This window comes from Lytechinus pictus, chromosome 17, assembly GCF_037042905.1.
Source record: "Lytechinus pictus isolate F3 Inbred chromosome 17, Lp3.0, whole genome shotgun sequence".
In the NCBI taxonomy this organism is placed as follows: Eukaryota; Metazoa; Echinodermata; class Echinoidea; order Temnopleuroida; family Toxopneustidae; genus Lytechinus; species Lytechinus pictus.
The window spans coordinates 7,034,303-7,055,821 of record NC_087261.1 but is presented as its reverse complement, the minus strand read 5'-3'; the positions used below and the strand labels follow the sequence as shown (position 1 = coordinate 7,055,821).

The 21,519-nt window shown below is 37.4% G+C and overlaps 1 protein-coding gene across 2 annotated transcripts; it reads right to left on the bottom strand.

Annotated features, from left to right (window-relative positions):
* Positions 1-622: 622 nt before the first annotated feature.
* Positions 623-20,775, bottom strand: LOC129280753 (patched domain-containing protein 3-like). 2 transcript variants are annotated; one of them, XM_064111932.1, is made up of 4 exons: positions 20,050-20,775; positions 11,640-12,833; positions 8,965-10,626; positions 623-850 (listed from the first exon to the last, which is right to left on the bottom strand). In XM_064111932.1, the coding sequence occupies exons 2-4, from the start codon at positions 12,634-12,636 to the stop codon at positions 843-845; spliced, it is 2,667 nt and encodes an 888-aa protein (XP_063968002.1). In that variant the 5' UTR covers positions 12,637-12,833; positions 20,050-20,775; the 3' UTR covers positions 623-842. The 2 variants fall into 2 exon arrangements, with proteins under 2 accessions (XP_063968002.1, XP_063968001.1); XM_064111931.1 differs by lacking the exon at positions 623-850 and having other exon boundaries at positions 4,297-10,626; positions 20,050-20,748.
* Between the last annotated feature and the right edge of the window lie 744 nt (positions 20,776-21,519).

Sequence of the window (21,519 nt, the reverse complement as noted above, 5' to 3'; positions counted from 1 at the left end):
TTCATTATTTTCAATAGATGTTAACGACCTTGGTTGTGCCTGGCTGGTCAGCCCTGCTAGCATGGTACATGTACACAGTTACCATAATCAGCATTGCCATCTGGGGATTTCTATCCACAAAGTTTGAAAATTGGGGATTTGTAGAAGCCTATAGAAACTTTGGGGATGAAAAATGTTTGGGAATTGAAATGAATTTGGGGATTTTTTTGAAGGTTTTGGTGAAAAGCGATATTCACTATTTTTTAGTAATATATATAGCATACAATCTACTGAAGATAGTAAATGCATAGATACATGTAGAACATGTACACCAGAGAATGCCCTACGCAATTCAACCGATGAATTCAGTACACTGAACTTGGAAATGGCAAATTACCATACATGTACATGTAGTTGTACATGTAGCTCAATAGGGGCTCTATTTAGTTCCAACTCAAATAATGCACGTTCCACATCCATGCATCCTTCATTGTGTTTACATGTAATTCCCTTGAACATGGCAAGTATCAGCATTATATCATCTCTAAAAACAATCTGATTGAGCATTACTGGCTGGTACATTTTTCTATTATAAAAAAATCATTGAGCCGAGCCGAGCGGGGGGGGGGGGGGGGGGGGGGGAGGATCGTAAAGGAACAAAAGTGTAAAATGTTTCATGTTGCATGCACGAGTGGCTATGCCATGGAGATGTTGATACATGTACATGTGTTTCTCTATGGTAATAGACTATCATTATGTGCCTGCGAACCTACTTAACCTTAGCTAACAAAACGTCTGGAGAAAAGGATTATACATTACCTTCCGAGGTGCCAGTGAATATATGAAATACAAATCTACTGTAGCTAGAGTTCTGAGAGAGTATGCAATAGAAAATGGGAAAAAATATTGTTATTTGAGTAGGGATAAACAAAGAGCTTACTACTTTGTACAGGTTAGATCGAAAGAAGTATTAAGTTCTAGTATTAATTGTGAAGAAAAACACACATTGATGATGTTTAGTCTTTAAATGAGATTGTTGTATCAGTTTCACTTTTTTTTATATCATCCATGACTACCAAAAAAGAAATATCAAGTTACATGTTATGTACTGTAGTAAGGCCATACATACATGTACTACATATTTTATACTCCTTTTGCCTGTTTTTCTTTTCTCGCTCTCTCTCTCTCTCTTCCAAAAATCCTTCTCAGCTCTCTGTATAATCAAGGAGTCAAGCAATCATGCAGTGTAAGCTAGCTGCCGTAGGCCTATAGAGGATGACCCACAACACGTTTCCCCAGGTCTTTCTATTTATTGGGAGGGCCCTGCTCAATCGGAACTACATGTAACAGTGACTTTGATTGTTTTGTCAGTAAAGTGATGGGCAGAACTACCGGTACATGTAATAGAGTTATGCCGGAGAAATGACAATCTTCAAAATACCAATTAATCATAGCGGTGTCACTGTCACATATTGGAAAGAAATGACAAAATTTATGACAGTTTACCAGAATATACCACCAAAGGGTCCCATTTCATTAAGACTTTCAGTTTCTAATAACAAATAAAATGTATATGAAACTGGCCCCAGGACTTAGACCCCGGGGGGGGCACTCGACCAAAAAAGTAGTAGGTCTGTGCCGCGGGCGAGACAAAAAACGGGGGCCTTGGAGCGGGCTTATTGTAAAAAGGAGGGTCCTCGGAACGGGATTCGGAACTACAAATGTTTGTGAAAACGGGGGTCCTTGGAACGGATCGCCAGCGTGTGAGTGCGTATGCATCCCTATGGAACGTGTATGCAGCTAGCCCGGCGGCATGGGCGCCGGGTGCGCTAGCGCAGAGGCGATGGTCGGACAGCGCTTTGCGGCCGCTTTTCACCAAAATTGCGGCTCCTTGTAGCAGATCAATACGACCGGAACGGCGTAACGGAAAATATGCGAAGCTTTGGAGCGGATTTCTTTATTCTTTTTCCTCGACAAGAAGAAAATGCTATGCTTTGGAGCGGCTTTCTTTGTTCTTTTTCTCAATAAGACAAAAATGCTATGCCTTGGAACGGAAATTTGAGTGTAAAAATGGGGGTCCCCTCCGCGGCACATACCCACTATGCATTATATACTGAGTGCCCCCCCCCGGGACTTAGACTGGCTGTTGAGCATCGTTGCCATTGGAATGCCATTCAACTAAACCAAAATCGTGCAAAACTTCAAAAATTCAATAAGATTTTTTTAAATCAGATTTTGAAGAACACATAATTCAGTTTTTGCGGGTTTATTTCACTATATTCATGTACATGTAACATTTATAATTTTCAGCTGGTCCAAGCACACTCTTTGAATGTTAATTTGAATCAATATATAAAAAAAACTCAAACAGGCACAACACTGAAAATTTCATCACAATTGGATGCAAAATATAAAGAAAGTTGACATTTTATTCTTAAGTTTTGCTTTTTTTTAATAGTTTGTATGAAAATTTTGCTTTCTTTATCACAGAACAGCTACATATATGCACTACTCGGTGATATTCAAGTGAGAAACTTGATGATGTCCCTCAAACTTTTTATTAATTATTATTACTGTTTGAAGTATTGGATCATTTTTCAACTTTTATAGAATTGACAATAAACCACTAAATATTAAAAATATAGGATTTTCACATTTCAGGGAGGAATAAAACTTTTGTTTCACATGACAATGAGGATAAAATTAAAATATTTCACAATAAAATGCAAAAATAGTGATAGGGTGATGTGACAGCATTCCCCTCATTTGCGGACTGACCAAGATGTGAATATACATGTAATTGTTTTGTGAAATTAAGCAAAATTTTGAAATGCCATAACTGTATTTTAGGTCCAATTTTGATGAAATTTTCAGTTTTGCTTGATTTTGCTCTTCCAACTTTTTGTTGTGGTGGACTTGTCCTTTAAATACCTCAAATATTATGCCTGAACATGTACTTCCTTTAGTTTTTAGTATAATACTGGCCACAAACACTGTATACTAAATAGTTTTCTTTGTTCTCCACTTAAGTTCCACAACAATATCAAAGTCTGCTGATAATTCCCTTGATAAAAGCACAATGCACAGTTTGAATAATTATTGAGCTCTACAAAATACATATGCAAAGCTTTTAGGTATACACATCCAATGTCAGATCACAGTGATCTCAATTGACCTCTTTTATGGCACTATATCAAACCCTGACAGAATAATACAAGATGAACTCGTTTTCATTTATACCTCAGGAATTGGGTAGTCCATGTACAAACCCTTGGTTCATATTTTGAAGACTGGATTAACAGGGACGGGGGGGGGGGGGGGGGGGGGCAATTTGGCCCCCCTCTCTCAAAGAATTGTTTTACCGCACTACTCTGACTTTTTACGTTCCAGTCTTGCGCATCTTTTAAGACCACATTTCCAGCGCCCGGATATGCGATTCCGAAATTACACAACATTTTGTAAGTGCTTGTCAGACCCAAAATTGCTCCAAAAAATAATGCTTAAATTCTTTAAAAAAAAGTATATTACTAATACATGTATTCGTCTACTGTATTTTCTTCATAATGCTTACAAGTATGATGAAGAAAACTATTCGAATTATTATTCCCATGGTATAAAAATCAAATGGGCTAGAGGGTAATAGGGTTGGCTATCCATAGTTAAATCACAACTATAATTTTCCCTGATGGGCTGGGAACCCTGATTGTGACTGTGCGCACCTAACAAAGGCTTAGTAGTGCTAATAGTACTGTGGTTTGAAATGAAGATTGTATATATGTGAAAAAAAGAGAGAAAAAAAAGGCCTATACATGAGAACCAAATCAGGAGGGAGGGAGATTCCCCCCCCCCCCCTTGCATAAAAAAAATCTGCTATCACTGAGAGAACTTATGATATCACTCCCCCACCTTGTACTAATATGAGGACATCTTTCCAACATCGCTGGAAAGATAATATATAAGTTAAACGTACAGTATGGTCAAAGTATAGGCCTGTGTAATGTTTTTGTAATTGTAGGCTACACATTGGATTTTTTTTTAATTTAAGATAACAATGTACATAGGCCTACATGTATACAAGATAATTAATGAGGATATTAAATAAAAGTTGAATTACTTGGTTCACATGAATAAAAACAATGATGCAGGTAAAATTATTTTTCAATGTTTTGCTGTTAAACCAACTCTCACATGTACACAATTCATAATGAATTTCAGACCAGAGTACTATTACAGCAATGATGATGATTAATACAGTATTAAAGTGCTTATGGAATGATACATAAATTCTGACAAAGAGAAGATATCAAAACCTACACGTAGTATTCTATGAAGCAAATCTTTATTCACTTGCACTTTTGTATAAATATTGTGCAATTGATAATGCACAAGATAGATTCGAAATTGAAATAAAAGACCCTGTGAAAAGTAAAACATCAAACTATATTAAAAATCTAGTGAAAACATTTCATAAATGCTTTCAAGGAACACACATTCAAGCTATAAAACAACATTGCATTTCTGATAAAAAGATGTTAGAGTTTTACTTTAAGATAAAAGTGTGCCTACACTGTACATGTAAATGTATCCCCCCCCCATAAAAAAAAATAGCAGGAATTTTCACCTCTGGCATAATAACAAAATCATCATTTTCTTTCATATTATTGTGATTTTATTATTATTATTTTTTTTGTGGGGGGGGGGGGGTTCACAATTACCAGAGAAGCAGATGCATGCACTCAATAGATACAAAAGTTTGAATAATGAAAAGGAAATATTCCTCAATTGTCCCCAATACAGGAAATGAAATAAAAATGTCTGAAAATGCAATAATCTTTATCCTATATACAAACAATAAAAATAACTCCTTTTTTTACTTGCCTGATATATACATTTCAACTTCTACCAAAAATTGTCAGTATTCTTTCAGAATAATTAGCAATTTCTGATTGCTCTTGAAAGGTATCACACACAAATAGGCAATGCATTTATTTGAAAATGATTTAAAGTTCTACGAACATTCTAATAATAAATTCCTCTTGGATCATCTTTTAGACATTACTTGCACATACATATACAGTGTATATCAAGGCCTTTCAAAGCATGAAATCATAAAATTTCATGAGCACACTAAGTATGTACATGTAGGTCTTGTACAAAAAGATAATGAAACCCTTAAAAGCAGTTGAATGCACAAAAAAGAAAAATAAATAGATCAATCAAAGTTTGAGGAAGATTGATGAGAAAGTTATGACCATTTGATTGTTGTGATCACTATCTAGTTGACAATACAACCAAGAACTATGATAACTTCATTGAATACTTTTCATAATAATGTATTACAAGATCGGGTGTTCTCTTTTAAGAGAGGATATTGTTTGTCATAACATTAGAATAAGCAGACAAGATCAACATTTTTTTTTTTTTGAGGGGGGGGGGTGGTATAAATTCAGTGTCCAAACTCCAAAGGGGAGGGTTGTTCCCCTTATACACGAGTGACATTACAAATCTTGTTTCCATCGCCAATGGATCTTCCTCTCCACAATCAGATGCTCAAAGATTTTGCATTGCTTATCCAATCCATTTTTTCTCAAACATTTTGTTCAATCATCTGCTTTCACAAGAGCTACATGTAAATTGCTCCCAGCGTTTCATTCTCCTTCTATTTTTACTGGCAAAATGTGGGCAAAGATGATGCTGGTATATACAAACACTATCTGGCATATTCTTACCTCAATGTAAAAAGCAAAACCAGCAGTGGTTCAAGAATGAATTTTAACAAACCATTCATGACCTCCATGGTATCAAGACCTTGGTCTATTTTATAATTTACAAAGCAAGAGAAGTCCTAAAAAAAGTTCTGCATTGAAAAGCATTGGCAGTATATTTTAATGTTTTACACAGATCTACATACAGCATTACTACATTGCTACAATTCAAGCAATAAAATGGGGAAAAATTATTCAAAAACTTGCAATACAGGCAAGTCTGATCCCAGGAATCTATAAAAGGATTGTAAAGGATTGACTTTGAGAGTATTTTTGCTCACTAACATTTCAACAAACTTTACTCAACCTTTATATAGGTGTATCAAGTATTAAAGCATCCAGCTCTGCAAACAAAAACTAGGCCGATATGTCTGTATTATTTCAGTGGCAGCAATATATTTTTCATGGGACGGAATGAAAAAGTCCTGGTACTGTCTTATTTGTGAGAAGATTCATAGAAGTTGTAGGTATTAAAGACTGATGAGCATATTGTGTTCTGTTCCACGGATGCACTCATTGGCGGCGGAAGCCAAAAAATTTTGGGATGGACGCTGGTAAAAAATTGACAAGCCAAAAAAAAAAAAAGGTTATCAACCAAAATTTTAGGGGGGACCACAAAAATTTTAGGGGGGTCCACCTGAATTTACCTGAATTTAGGGGGGACGCAGGAAACAAAATTGACAAGCACAAAAAAAAAGAAGTTTATATTGTACTTGTATCACACTTGCTTGACTATATGTTAAGGATTTATTTTTTTTGCATAGCTGCGTACTATACACTATTAAAATCAATACAACATAGTCATGTACATGTAGGCCAACATGTGGTACACCCATACAATGTATAACGTGGCATGCATACATGTACATGTACAATCAAATGTTCACAAAAGTAAAATACAAGAATAAGAAAACAATAATAGTTATAGTAATATAGTGCTTCATACAGTGTACTTTGTTTCTCAGAGCTTTACATTATACCTACGTTATTATTACCCCGGTCATACGAGTCGGATCCATCAATTTTCCACAAAATAAAGTGCGCTATCACCACTCTCTGGGGAGTATCCTGGGGAGCGTTTCATCAACATTTTTGTCCGACAAGTAGTCAGATCTGACATCTTTCCTTGATTCTGATTTGCTAAGAGGCCTTGTTACTATGGTAACTGTCGGATAAGATGGTACTTATCGGATAAAACGTCCGACAAATCCTTTTATGAAACGCTACCCCGTCCAGGCAACCACTTTATATCGGTGCACACATGCAAATCTAATAACAGTGATGTTCACATCCTACCGGATACCCATTTAACACCTGGGTGGAAAGTGACAAACGTAAGTGCCTTGCCAAAGGACATTAGCACTGGTTGGGATTCGAACCCTTGACCCTGTTTAAAGAGTCAAGTGACAGAACCACTACACCACAACACCTCCACAGAATCAACACACACTATTTGTGCACAATTTTTTTTTGCACTATCCATTTGTGAAGAGCAGCATGTAATACAAACAACAGTACCTCCATGCCATTATTAGTTCCAAATATTACTTCATAAAAAGTACTGTACTTTTTGGATTTCAATTTTGCAAGTGCTCAGCATAGATCTACACTACATAATTTTTTTTTGTTCAAGAGATCACATCCCACAAAATCATATGCAACCAACATTGCAATGCAATATGAAAAATGCATTCTCTGTTGCATGTACATGTGACACTTTTCTGTGAAGAAAATAATATTGTTTGTGAAAGGAAGAAGAGTACAGATATACAGAGAAAAGTAAACAAAACTTGGTACGATCAATTATACGGTAACATGGTTTGCAATAGAAAATTATAAGTGTTTTCTGTGTTGGACACAAGGAAGACATGTTTAATACAATATACAGGCAAAATGAGAGTCAATATTGAAATATTGCAATGGCATAATAGGAGGAATTTTTTTCAATGATGTAAATGTATGGATACAGTATACAATTTCAAGGAAAAGAAGGGGGTTAAACATGATCATCAAAGAGTGCAAAGCATGAACAGGAAATTTCTAGATACAGGATTAAAGTAATTCAAGAGACATTTCAAGAAGCACCTTGTCAGTAATTCTGCAGACACTTTTGCTCTCAGTGAATCAAATGATTCAGTGGCTTATAAGTTATACAAGTGGAGCGCCTCTGGCAGTCTCACCTGCATTACGCGATTCAATATAGCAGCAGAGCTGACTTTGAAAACTACTATAAAATAACTATTCACAAAAAACACAAATTCATTATAGTGATACAATCCTACATTCATTGACCCTAAATGACATTTGACCTTGATCATGTGACCTAGGACTTGTCAGTGGTACTTGATTACCCCTATGTCCACAATTCATAATCTATATCCATAAACTTTGAAAGTTACGAGAGCAATTTAATAATTACCTCCAACATAGCCAAAGTTTATTGACGTTAATGACCTTTGACTTTGGTTATGTGATCTGAAACTCGCACAGGATGTTCAGTGATACTTGATTACTCTTATGTCCAAGTTTTACGAACTAGACCAATATAATTTCAGAATTGTGATGGTAACTCAACAAATACCCCCCAAAACGGCCAAAGTTCATTGAAATTAAATGACCTTTGAACTTGGTCATGTGACCTGAAACTCGCACAGGATGTTCAGTGATACTTGATTACTCTTAAATATGTAAGTCCAAGTTTTATGAATCCATAAACTTTATAAGTAATGATGGTAATTCAACAAATACCCCCAACTTGGCCAAAGTTCACTGACCCTAAATGACCTTGACCTTGTGACCTGAAACTCACACAGGATGTTCATTGATACTTGATTTGATTATAAGCTTTATGCCCAATTTTCATGAACTAGGTCCATATACTCTCTAAGTTAGGCTGTCATTTAAAAAACTTAACCTTCGGTTAAGATTTGATGTTGACGCCGCAGCCGCAGTTGGAAAAGCAGCGCCTATAGTCTCACTCTGCTATGCAGGTGAAACAAAAATCATTGACAGCATGCTTCAAGAAATGCTGCCCTGATAATGTATTTATAATAAACTACAAGTAGCTCACAGGATACTACATAAAGTGTTAAATACATGTATTATGCATAGAGTTTGTACTTTTTAAAGAGGGATGACTAATGTTAGACAGTAGTAACTTTTCCACCAAACATGGGAAAAACATGCAGCATGGTATTATCTGTCACAAACACTCTCTTACCTTCCCCATCAACTGTATCAACCTTCTTGCTCATCGTGTATACGGGAGGCACGGACTGTTCCGAGGTCAGCTTGAAGAACCGACCAAAGGTTGAGAGGAGAACTGGCAGGAAGATGAGGCTGTGGACCATACCAAGAATCATAACCATGAACATGATCTTGAAGAAAGTTCTGAAGATGTAGCTTGGGGAAAACACTAGTACAATCGTGGCCAAGATGGTTGACAGCGCACCCTGGACGATAGGCATCCCAAGGGAGTAGAGTGCCATGACAGCCTGGCGCTCTGCAACAGAGAGCTTCCGATGGTGTTGGTCATGGTCATCAAAGCATTTCTTGGTGGACAGAAAAGCATAGGTGATATGTGCCGAAAAGTCCACACTGAAGCCAATGCAGAGGATGATGTTGATCATGGAGATACCATCTAGTCGTACGTCCCACAAGGACATGTAACCAATGATACCAATTTGGATGGAGACGATGCAAGCTGTTACCATAACAGCACAGAATGGATGTGGGATGAGGAGAAGAGCGATGCAAAACATGCATCCTACAGCTATCAATATGTTTTGAATTGTCAGTGGACGAACTACTACAAACTGTTCATAGATTATGAACATAGGGGAAAATGTTGTCAAGTTCATATCAGCTTTATCAGCCCGAGCTCGGACATCAGTCATCATTTCCATTTGCTGGTGGGTCGTTTCCAAACTCTCTCCTAATATAATAAAGCGTGATTCAGCAATTTCTGTTCTATTTGAGCCATCTTTGAAAATGATGTCTTCCACATATTTAGAAAAATATGGCACTTTTAAGAACTGATCGACCAGAAGTGTCATGAATTCATTTACCCTCCGTTCTTCAGGAATGTGTATCAGATCAAGGAATTTTAAGAAGTCTCTCAACCAAAATTCAGTCATGTTTGATGTGTGGATGTATTCACTATTTTCAAAATCAGAAATTACCTGTTCTAAAGATCGTTGGACAGATGGATCACTGTAATTTAATCTGTCATGTATGGCTACAGACACAGGGGGTCCGTATTCTGAGAAAAATTTGGTTTGATAATCAAAGAAAGTATGAGTAGGTGAACCATCGCCAGATAGCTTTTTCATTTCTAAGCCTTCATTGACATGGAATAAGCCAAAAATGGCAGTACCCATGTATGCTAGGAACAAGAGAAGAGCAAAGACCTTCACTGCTGGAGTCATCAGAACGGGACCATAGTGGTCTCTGAAGAATGTCATCAGAGCTGTTTCACAAGAACTCTTCAAACTATCACGATCCTTTGCTGAAGACCCGCCAGAGCAAAACAGCTTGTAGAACTTGGTTTTAGCCTCATTGCGGGGAACAACCTTAGCCAGAGTGATGCAGTGTCGGTTGGCTGCTTCTCTCCTGCCACTGTACACCATGCAAGCCCCAAAGAAAGTGATTTGAAAGAGGTAGTCAAAGATGACAGCCACTCCTGTATAGAGACAAAAGACTCGGACAGCTGGTAGAGGCGAGATTGCTCCAATCCCAAAGGCTAGGGCATCAGTAATGCTGGTTATGGTGATGGACACGGCAGCTTCAGAAAAAGTGTGACCCATGCGTTCTTCTACCGTGTCTTGGGGATTTGTCTTCCGCCATGCAGCAATCATGATGAACATATCATCGATCCCAATGCCTTGAAAACAAAACAAAATAAAGGTCTTTAATACAAACAACGTAACAAAAATTCTTTAAACAAATTTACATGAGGATGTACGTCAACAGTCAACTATGGATTCTTGAATGCATGCGGCCAAAATTTGATATGCCTCTGCAATTTCAAAATCAGAATGTAATAGGATCAGTCTTCACACCTAAATTCTTGAACTTTTCAAATAATGACCTTTGTGACCTTTGGACTTGTGACCCCATAATAATCAGATCACCAAGACACCAAGTATTTGAAAGAACATTGACTTCATCCACAAGCTCTAAATTCCATGAGCATGTCCACATACATGTATACAAGTTGAGTTAATTTTTGCGAACAATTTTCAGAAAAATCAAGTCAGAAAAGTATTTTGATTTTGTTCTACATGTACAGTATGTGCCACGTGATCATGCATAAAGTCATGTTTGCGATAAATTAACAAAAGTCTCTCAAACAAAGCACACTTCTTCTTTTTTTATGCCTTGTCCATCAACTTGTTGAATTGCATACATAAAGTACCAAGTCTGAGGTGGTACAGGTACCTTGTTATTGCCATATTATCTACTCATGTTTACAGTACATTCTCTCTCTCTCTCTCTCTTTATTACTAGGATTATATTATGGTCTCGGGAGCCCAGCCTTAGAAGGCCATTGACATACAGTATGCTGGCTCCCTCATATTCTCATTTATTCTCTTTTTGTATCTTTATTTGTATATAGTGTATTCTTTGATTAGTATTTTTTTAATAAGAATTTGGAATAAAATAAATGAAATGAAAGTTATTAGATAAAAAAAAAACAGAAACAAATATTTTAATGAACCATGTGACTTTGATGAAATCATTGAGTAAGTGGTCACTATTTCTTCTTTTTTTTTTTGCTTTTGATGGTTGTATAAGAAACACTTTGGTCATGTGCAAGTTATACATACGTGTACATAGCAACCTACATGTAGTGTGAAAGAAAGTTGAAAAAGTAAAAACATTTGTTTCACTCACCGATGATTAAGAATGGCATTGAAGCAGCCACAATATTGAAAGGAACACCAATGTAACACAGGAGGCCAGTCGAAGATCCAATAGCCAGTGAAGCAGAGAACAATCCAAGCATTGCAAGGGTTGTCTTACTGAGCACCCAGTCAGCCACCAAGCAGGAAGCAACAGCGAAACACGAGAGAAGCACCACAGCGACGATCAGGTAGGGTAGGATTGTAATTGTAAGGTTCATAATTTCTTTCTCAAGAGAATGAGAAACGATGAACGATACTGAGATGACTTCTGAAGCAAAGTCCTTTATAGCGTAATGGATGAATTCTTCTTCCCATTCTTTGTTCAATTTTTGCATTTCTGGGATGGTTTCCAAGTAATAATTAAGTGCAAAAAGACCGGCTGACAAGATTACAGAATCTTCATCAATAATTACATCTCCCAGAGAGGCCCCAACAAATATTGCACTAGTTTTGGTAGGTTGGTAGAAAGGGTAGGTGACATTGATTTCTCCAACACGACTGGCGTTGTAAGAATAGGCTTGAAGGATAGGGTTTGCAAGACAAGCTCCTTGCCGCATTGCACATAAAGATGAATAATTGAAGGTTGTCCCAGAGGAGTTTTGCACTGTGATGTTCTGTACTCCATGATCAAAGCGCAGTATTTCAAGAATGACATCCTCCTTCATGACGTTATTGCCATGTATCGGTATTGCAATAGCGTTAGAACCCTGATCAAATATACCCTTGCCCCGTGAAGGAAAATAATCATCATAATGCACTGGGTATTTTTCGTACATAAGAACACTTTCATCCCTTGCTTGACTCTTGTCAGGCGTAAAAAGACGGATAGAATCTGTGTCTAATTGTATAAAGAGGACCCCAAGACTTAGTCCAATGGCCATGACTAGAGATCCGAGTAAGACAATGAGAGGTTTGCGAGCAATCTGTTTTCCATAGCCATGGAAAAAGCTCACTAGGAGTCGGTCTATGCAGTCAAAGTAAGTCATTTTGCTGCGGATGTGGATTTCATCAGTGACCTACATGTATGCAACCGTGATCATTAGTACCCTGTATCCTTAAGAATAATCCCTGTGCTGATACCGTGCTTCTTATATAGGCTACCAAAGCAAATTCCATCTGACCTAATTGAAAAGACCTGGCCTCCCTCGAAGAACAGCAAATATTAAAGGCAGGTTGAATCTGGCTGTGGAAGGAAAAAGACAAATAGAAAAAAAATTAGGAATGCCATTACAATTACCAGTAGGTAGATAGTCTTATCTAATGGTAAACATTAGTTTAGACACGTACATAAAACAGACATGCTAACAGTAGGAAATGTTGTGATATTGGTCAGCTGACACAATTGCTTTACTGTGTACTATACTCCATGAACACATACATGTATGCTTGTCAACTATCATTTTCCCTTTCTGATTTGGCTTCAAGTATTAAATTTACATGTAATTCAAATCAAGACCAAATTTGTTTTATTGTACAAATATCTTAATTTTACAAGTTTAATATCCATGTACATGTAGGCTACTATATGTGTACAGTACAGTGTGTAGATACCCACATCAGATAATGCTCTAAAGCTGTAAGAAAATCTGCTCTGACTACTTTGTAATAGGATAGGTCATTACAGGTCATGAAATCACCCAGTTCAATATCTCAAGGTACCTACATTACATAATAGATCAAAGGGTGGTACATACATGTATACATGTAGGCTCCATGTACCGGTACTGTATACGAATACTATGCAGAAAGTGTAGGACCTACTGAAGCTGGTGTCGAAGGCAGCTCAACTTTCCTTTCTGTGTATCACCTTATCCAATGTTGCACATTTTGTGAAAAAGTAGCCCCTGAAATAATATAATTTTTTTTGCCCCCCCCCCCATTTAGCATGGTAAATACTTACTATCTGGCCTGGCTAAAAACAGAGATGGCTTATTGCAGTGCTACAGTATAAACCGGGGGGGGGGGGGGGGGGGGGGAGGTACTCGGCCACAAAAGTGGTAGGTATGTGCCGCAGGCGAGAGAAAAAACGGGGGCTCTGGGGCGGGCTTATTGTAAAAAGGAGGGTCCTCGGAACTACAAATATTTGTGAAAAAGGGGGTCCTTGGAACGGGTCGCCTGCGTGTGAGTAGAAGGGGCATAGGTGCATATGCAGCTAGCCCGGCAAAACGGGCGCCGGGTGCGCTCAAGCGGAGGCGATGGTCGGACAGCGCTCTGCTGGCCGCTTTTCACCAAAAATGCAGTTTATTGTAGCGGATCAATGTCGCCGGAACGAAAAATATGCAAAGGTTTGGAAGGGATTTCTTTCTTCTTTTTTCTCGATAAGAAAATGCTATGCTTTGAAGCATCTTTGTTTGTTATTTTCTCAATACGATAAAAACGCTATGCCTTGGAATGGAAATTTGAGTGTAAAAATGGGGGTCATCACCGCGGCACATACCCACCAAGCATTATATACTGAGTGCCCCCCCCCCCCCGGAGTATAAGAACTGTAGTCTGAAATTAATCCAGGCTTTAAAGAAAAACTGGGGCAATAGGGCCGTCGAAACCAGCCTCTGTTTTCAACCATGCTATTTCTGATCCAGCAAAGCATCCCGATCTCGGAATTATTTGTAATAGAGACGCAATCATCGCGGATTTATCTCGAGATTGCAATCCTAAGTCAACTTTGGATTATTTGAAAAATAGTGTGCTTATTTTTTAATTATTCCGCTTTAATAATCGCAGGTATAGACGCACTCCAAATTCGACTCAGGATTATTTATTCATGGCGTCGGACTAGTTTATTGCATCGATGCCTCGCATGAGCATGATTTGCTCTTCTTGCGCTGGTGGAGATACAGTTTTCTGCGAATAGGGCTAAAATCTCGAGACTGAGCAAACCAGTGCAGTACCGCCGAATCATACGATCTCAATGCATGTACCAGAACTACCAGTACTCTGTATGAAATGCCCTGGGGCTGTATGAAAATCTCCACTGGCTAATTTGTAATAAGAGTGGTCGTAAACATCTTGACAGGTCATTAAATAACCAGCTCCAGGGCCCAGGCCTCAGAGTTTTAATAGATACCTAGGGAAATATCAAGGTCTTCAAGATCAAAGAAAAATATGTACATGTACATATGTATAGCACTATGCTGACCTACATTGTACAAAACGTACATGTACATGTAGTCTGCAGACACAGACCCTCGGTTTTCGCAATCTGCATCGTGCATAATGCAGATTCTGAAGTAGTAGATTCTTGGCTAGTTCAACTTGACACAGACAGAGACCCCGTTCTCATTACGATCCTAAAAAGTACTGGAAACCAGTTACGAAGATCGCTTTACCAGCATTCCTATTTCATCACCCGAAAACGGTTTTCAAATACCACTTCACGGAAAGCGGTCTTGTTGCTATGGGACCGATCTCAGTGGGGTGACATGTTTCTCACGAAATTTGAAACTGCAGCATAACCCTTGTACCATAGAGCTAATGTGCAAAGATCGCTTCCAGAAGGACGGTAATTGTGTCGTCACCCCGGGGGGGGGGGGGGCACTTCCATTGACGAGTGGATACCAGACGCGACCATGGGGCTTCGAAAACCACCCTGAAGTATTTTCTATATTGCACCCCTTAATTAGCCTGCAGGTGAAACCCTACCCCTAACAAGTATTGGAAACAAAACGGTACACTTGACAAATATTCTCTATAAAATTGACCCCCTAAACAGTTACCTGTACAGCGATGCTTCAATTCACGGAGTCGGATGTGATCACGGATGTCGGATTAACCTTAATACTTACATGGGTTTAGTATGGCCCCACTTCCCACACCTCACTCAAATAGGACTCTAAAATGGGCTCTAATATGTAGTGTTGGGGCAAAAAGTACATTATCCCTTATAAAGCATTTTGGTCTATTTATACCCTCGCAAATTTGATTAGAAAGAAACACAGCACTATTTTATCGAAATACATGTACAGTAATTGAAATTCGAATAACTTTTAATTCTTTGATGGATTTTTCTTAAACCTCTGGCAATATTTTTCATAATTTTTTCTGCAATTTTTACAATTAACTTTTTGTCAGGGTGAACTTCCCCAAATAAAGTGAAAAATTTTGGTCTGTGCTGCAGACTAGTGCTGACCTGATGCACCAGTGAGTGACTTTGAGTCTACAATTAGAATGATGATTCATCAGGATGACCTGTGTTCATGATGAGAATCTGAAAATATTATTATTAGGCTAGAAAATATCGAAATTTGCTGTATAAGCTGTTATTTTCGCGGATTTTGCAAATTGCTGATCGGCCGCAAATTTAACGCCGTGCGAAAATAGATATTGTCACATTTAGTAATCTGTGTCAATGTCCCAACTGCAAAGCTTTGCTAAATTGCAAAAGTCCTATGTGATGAAAAAAATTGAGATATGCACCTATACTGTATATGTTTACAATTATATGTGGTTGAGAAATACAGTATTTTTTGTAATCCAAAAATTTAGCTAGAATTTCACTTTTTTATTTCTCAAACATAATCAGAGCCGACATTATTTTCTAACATATTTTTTATCAATATTAACATGTATTTTCCATGAAATAACATGATTTATTGTCATCTGAATCAAATGTACTTTTTACTGCCATGGACTTGAAAGCTTGTCCTTGAAGAATTTAAGTTTTTGATCAAGGCATATTGATAAATAGCTAACCTACATGTCTAGTCGTCTAGAAAGGGAAAAAAACATTCATGATCATCCACAAAAGCATGATAAAACTTTTAAAAGGAAGCCAAACATTGTCAGCTGAATTTCAGCACACATTCAGCTTTTTATAGACAAGGTTTAACCTTGCACATTATGTGTGGCAGCAGAGCATTGTTTCTTCTGATTGTAAAATTGATGGGCCACTTCCATTGACGAGTGGATACCATGCGCGACACCAAAAATATGTAAAAAGGATATCTTTTTCAAGATAGGGCACGTTACGTACGTAACGTAAGAAGGGTGTCAAAAACACTTAAATAATGAAAAAAGGGTATAGATCTATTTCGCTAGGAAAGCTACGTGTTTACAGTCCAATTTGTGAGGGTATAAAAGATTAAAATGCCTAATAAAGGATGTACTTTTTGCACCGACACTACGTGTTTAGGGTCCTGCGGGAGATGGGGTGGTATGTACCCAGTGCCTTTATTAACGCTGATGTACGTTACCCGGTTTGTTTGCGTGCTTCTCTGGTATTGTACTCAAATGTCTATACACACACTAGAAAAAATATTGCTGCTAATGCTGGGGCTGTTAAACTATCGCTGTAGATCTAGTTGTTTAGGGGTCAAAGTAAGGGAAAACTTTGTAAGGGTACTGATTTGTTTCAAGTCCACCCCAAAAAATGTTGATTTGAATAAATAGAGCAAAATCAAACTAGCAAAACGCTGAAAATTTCATCAAAATCGGATGTAAAATAAGAAAGTTATTGCATTTTTAAGTTTCGCTTATTTTTCACAAAACAGTGATATGCACAACTCAGTGGCATGCAAATGAGAGAGTCGATGATGTCACGCACTCACTATTTCTTTTGTCTTTTATTGTTTGAATTATACAATATTTCATTTTTTACAGATTTGACAATAAGGACCAACTTGACTGAACCATATACAGTGTAGTATTAAACAACGCTAATTCCACATGTTCAGGAGGAATTAATCATTGTTTCACTTGACAATGACAGGAAAATTAGAATATTTCACATTTCATAATAATATGACTGAAAAAGAAATTAGCCATTTTAACAATTTTTTTTCTTGTTTTTCATGGTTTCAGGAATTTCTTTATATACATGTATTTCTATTTTTATTTTTATTTTTATTTTTTTTTCCAATTTTTGCAATTTTTTCACTCCAATTGTTTTCATTAATCAGTATTCATAACAAATCAGTCTTTAAAAACTAAAGAAAAGGTAAATAATAAGTTTTTAGAGTGTTTTTCTCCATTCACTTTGTACACAAATCTCCCGATTGACATTGTGTGTAAATGTCCCATACGTAACATGTTTTCCCATACGTAACAATTTTTTAATTAACTTTTAATTAAAAAGTAAACTCTATTTTTGAAACTTTTTGTGGTATAACATTTTCATACTTAATATATATTAGAACTTCCCAGAGATGCAACAATTCAAGTATTCTATTATGAGAAATAACTTTAAAAAACATCCTCAAAATGTTATGTATGGAACATTCCATCTTTGGACAAGACCTAATTTGCATAATTAATTAGATGACACCACCTTTTTTTCCCCAAAAGTAATAAGATGTTAGGGGGTCCATGTCCCACCTATGACTAAATCTCACAAGTTTTGTTTTTATTTTCTATGAGTTTTTATAATTGTCCCATACGTAACAAATTAGCAAATTAGGTGTCCTAAATTAGCATAAATATGCATATTATCAAATTTTTCTTAATGAAATAAAAAAATTCAACATTTGGGCTTTCTTACCCCACCAAAGGTAACTTTGGCCTTCTGGGGTGACCTCTTCTTGGACTTGCCCTTTATAGATGACACCACTTTTTTCCCCAAAAAGTAATAAGATGTTAGGGGGTCCATATCCCACCTATGGCTAAATCTCACAAGTTTTGTTTTGATTTTCTATGAGTTTTTATAATTGTCCCATGATACGTAATGCCCATTTTACCGATTGCAAATTAGCATAAATTTCCATATTATTAAATTTTTCTGAATGAAATTTTAAAATTTAACTTTTCGGCTTTCTTACCTCACCAAAGAAATGCGAGCACATGCACCCCTTGAGCTTGCAGAGCGCATGTTATGAATGGTAGGGGGTCATAAAGCTACGCACCACTCGTCGCGCATGCAGTTTTCAATGGCAAATGTGCACTCTCTATGACTGTGGAACTGTGACTGCAGAGTGACGAACGATTCCTATTCAATTTTTTTATACAGAGGCTGCAGTTAATTTCTACATGTAAATGCAAAGAAACCCACAACTGTTTGGAATTTGGGAGTTATATTCACTTTAATTTCATATTTTCCTACAATAATATGAACATATTTTAGAAACAGGAAATACTATTTTTTGCATGATAAACCGAGTGCGTAGCTTAAATTTAGCCTTTTTAGGACCCCTTCTACATCGGGCGGCAAAATTAAGAGGTGCTCGGAAAACACGGCGGGATTTTTGTATTTGTGCATTTTGTGATATTTTCTCCTTGGTTTATGATCTTAAGAATGTTTGCCACAAATTGGTGAAAGATGATTTGTTCAAATATTAAAATTGGCAGTTCTTATCGTTTGTAAACAAAGTGTGTATAGCTTGCCTTTAGTCCCCCATACATGTACATGTAGATCTACGCGACAATCAACAGACCGAGCTCAGACCGCATTACCTCAAGCGATGTTCGTGCAGGATCCACTCCACTTCAATACCGCTGTGGAGCGTAGTGTAGCGGTAGTGAAGTGGAGCCTGCATGAACATCGCTTGAGGTACATGTAAGACCGCATGAGCATATTTTGCATCAAAATTCATAAATTTCAAACATGAAAGGGTGTTTTTAAATTTTAGGCGCCATATATAGTGAGTGATTGTATTACCGACCGGCCTTGTATTACTGAACGCGTGCATCATACGCATCAGAAAAAAAATCATACATTCAAAATTTCGCAACATCCTTCCAAAGAGAACTTGAATAGAAAGATGATGAAAAATGGTCAAAAACACATTTTCAAAGTCTTAATATTCTAAAAACAATAAAAAATGGTCAAAATAACTCATCAGTGATTTTGTTGTTTTCTCAGCTTTTCCCATAGAAAACACACGTTCGGTAATACGATACCTTTTTCAAGTGACCAAAATATTTCACATGCGAAGAGGGGTCCGATTGGAAGCAAAAATCGTAAAAAAGAAAAACGATTTCGGCAAAAATTTTACATATTTATATTTTGTAGGTAATTGTGTATTTATGGTGAAAGTTTGGTGAATTTTACGAGAATAATGTGCTTGATATGATTGAATTCATGAAAAGTGTTCGGTAATACGATCCACTACCATTTAATAAAAAAAAACATGAATGTTCCTTTCCTTTGTGCAATGGACAGAATACTTCATTCGGTGAAAGATGATATTGATCTTTTCTTCTTTCAGTTTCAGAAATTCAGACACCCCATTAACGGATAACATTAGCTGTCTGTCCTTGCAAGTTGCATGAGAATATAGGCCTAGATCCATCATAACCTTGTTCATTGAATGAGTGCCTATCGTAGATCTAGGCCTAGTAAGTAGTATAATATTTTTTTAAAAATTATTACCGTATTTGTAGTTGTACTAGATTTAATTTCGAGTCTTTTCGACACAAACTTGACAAAAATAGAGATATGGAAAATGAAAAGTAGTACATTTCAATACCTTCTGTCATCGTCTCATCATCTGCCGTAATCTTCAAACTTCAAAGGGCTCTGCAGCCTATCTCGAGTCGAAGATGAGATTAAACTTGGAGTTGGACGCACGTTATGACCGAGGAGTGAGGGATATTTTCAAGGTGATTTTGCAGAACCTTTTGGAAGCTGTCAAGCAAAACTGCATTAACTATTTGAAGAGGGAGTTTATTCCATGCAGGTACAGATCGTTGGGCAACTACATCATAAAAAAGACATCATCAATCAAGTCCGCACCCACTCAATCATGTCAATGGTCCGCACCTAGCACCTGCAACTTACATGTAGCTTACAACATTAACACCAGGACGGCGCGGCAGGGTCCCTCGACTAGAAGATGTCCCGGGCCACGCGCCCGTCGGAATCCGCTGCGAGCACTGCCTGTGACAGACTCGGCTCTGGAGCTGCTTTTGGTGCCACCTGCACCACGGCGATAGATCCCGAGTAACTTTCCTGCAAGGCTGCAAACGTTACAAAATATCAAGCCAAATGTGTGTCCTTTCCCATCCTTTCCTGCAAGCTGCTTTTTAATTTTAGTTTCTTCTTGAAAAGAGTTCTCGAATTTTCCCCTGTCCGATTCCAATGCGATGCAAGCAGGCACTATACAAACGTTCCTGGTGCCATGTTTTTAATGACTTTCTCAGCTACGGTAATAAAGCTCGACGCGTCCACTGACTCCACCAGCTCCTCCAGCTAGGCTAGGCAGGTGCTTTTTATGATGGATGGGCCCAATGGGCTTTTCAAAATAATAGCGAGAAAGTGAGGCAAGTGAGCCCATTTTTCAAGAGATATAGAGTGGAAATCAAGAAATACATGTCCAAAAAAAAAAAAAATTTCATAACAAAATATGTGATAATGATAACTGTCAAAGTGATTGATATAATCGGAACTTTGGCCCCCTTGGCCTTTGCCCGTTTGGAAATTAGATCATCAAATTACATCCAGTTGGTAATGGTATACAAAATTATGGTATTTACAACTGGCAAGACTGCCCCGCCTAGTGCAGTGCTTCCACTCTTCCTGAAATCCAGAAAATTCTGGGAAGATTTGCTATTTATTTGCAAGATCATTTTGGGAAATGAGAAAATCTGGAAAGTTAATGTCATTTCCAGGAATTATATTTTCTGAATACTATTCTGTCAAATCTATCTCAAAGTTGGATCTCTTTAATGAAAATGTCAAAATTTTTGCTCGCTCGCAATTCTTTCGCCTGATCGAGCTGGTACGCCGTATTTCGGTTTTTCGCCCCCTCAAAATTTTTTGCTCATTACGGCACATCCCAGCCCTATACGTCATCTTTTTGTGTATAGAAGAGAAGTATTACATCTTATGGGAGACTGGACAACATCTGTAAAATTCTGGGATATTTTGTAAAATTCCAGGAACTTTCAGGGTAAATTCCAGGAAGTTTCGTATTGGAAAGTGGAAGCACTAACCTCGC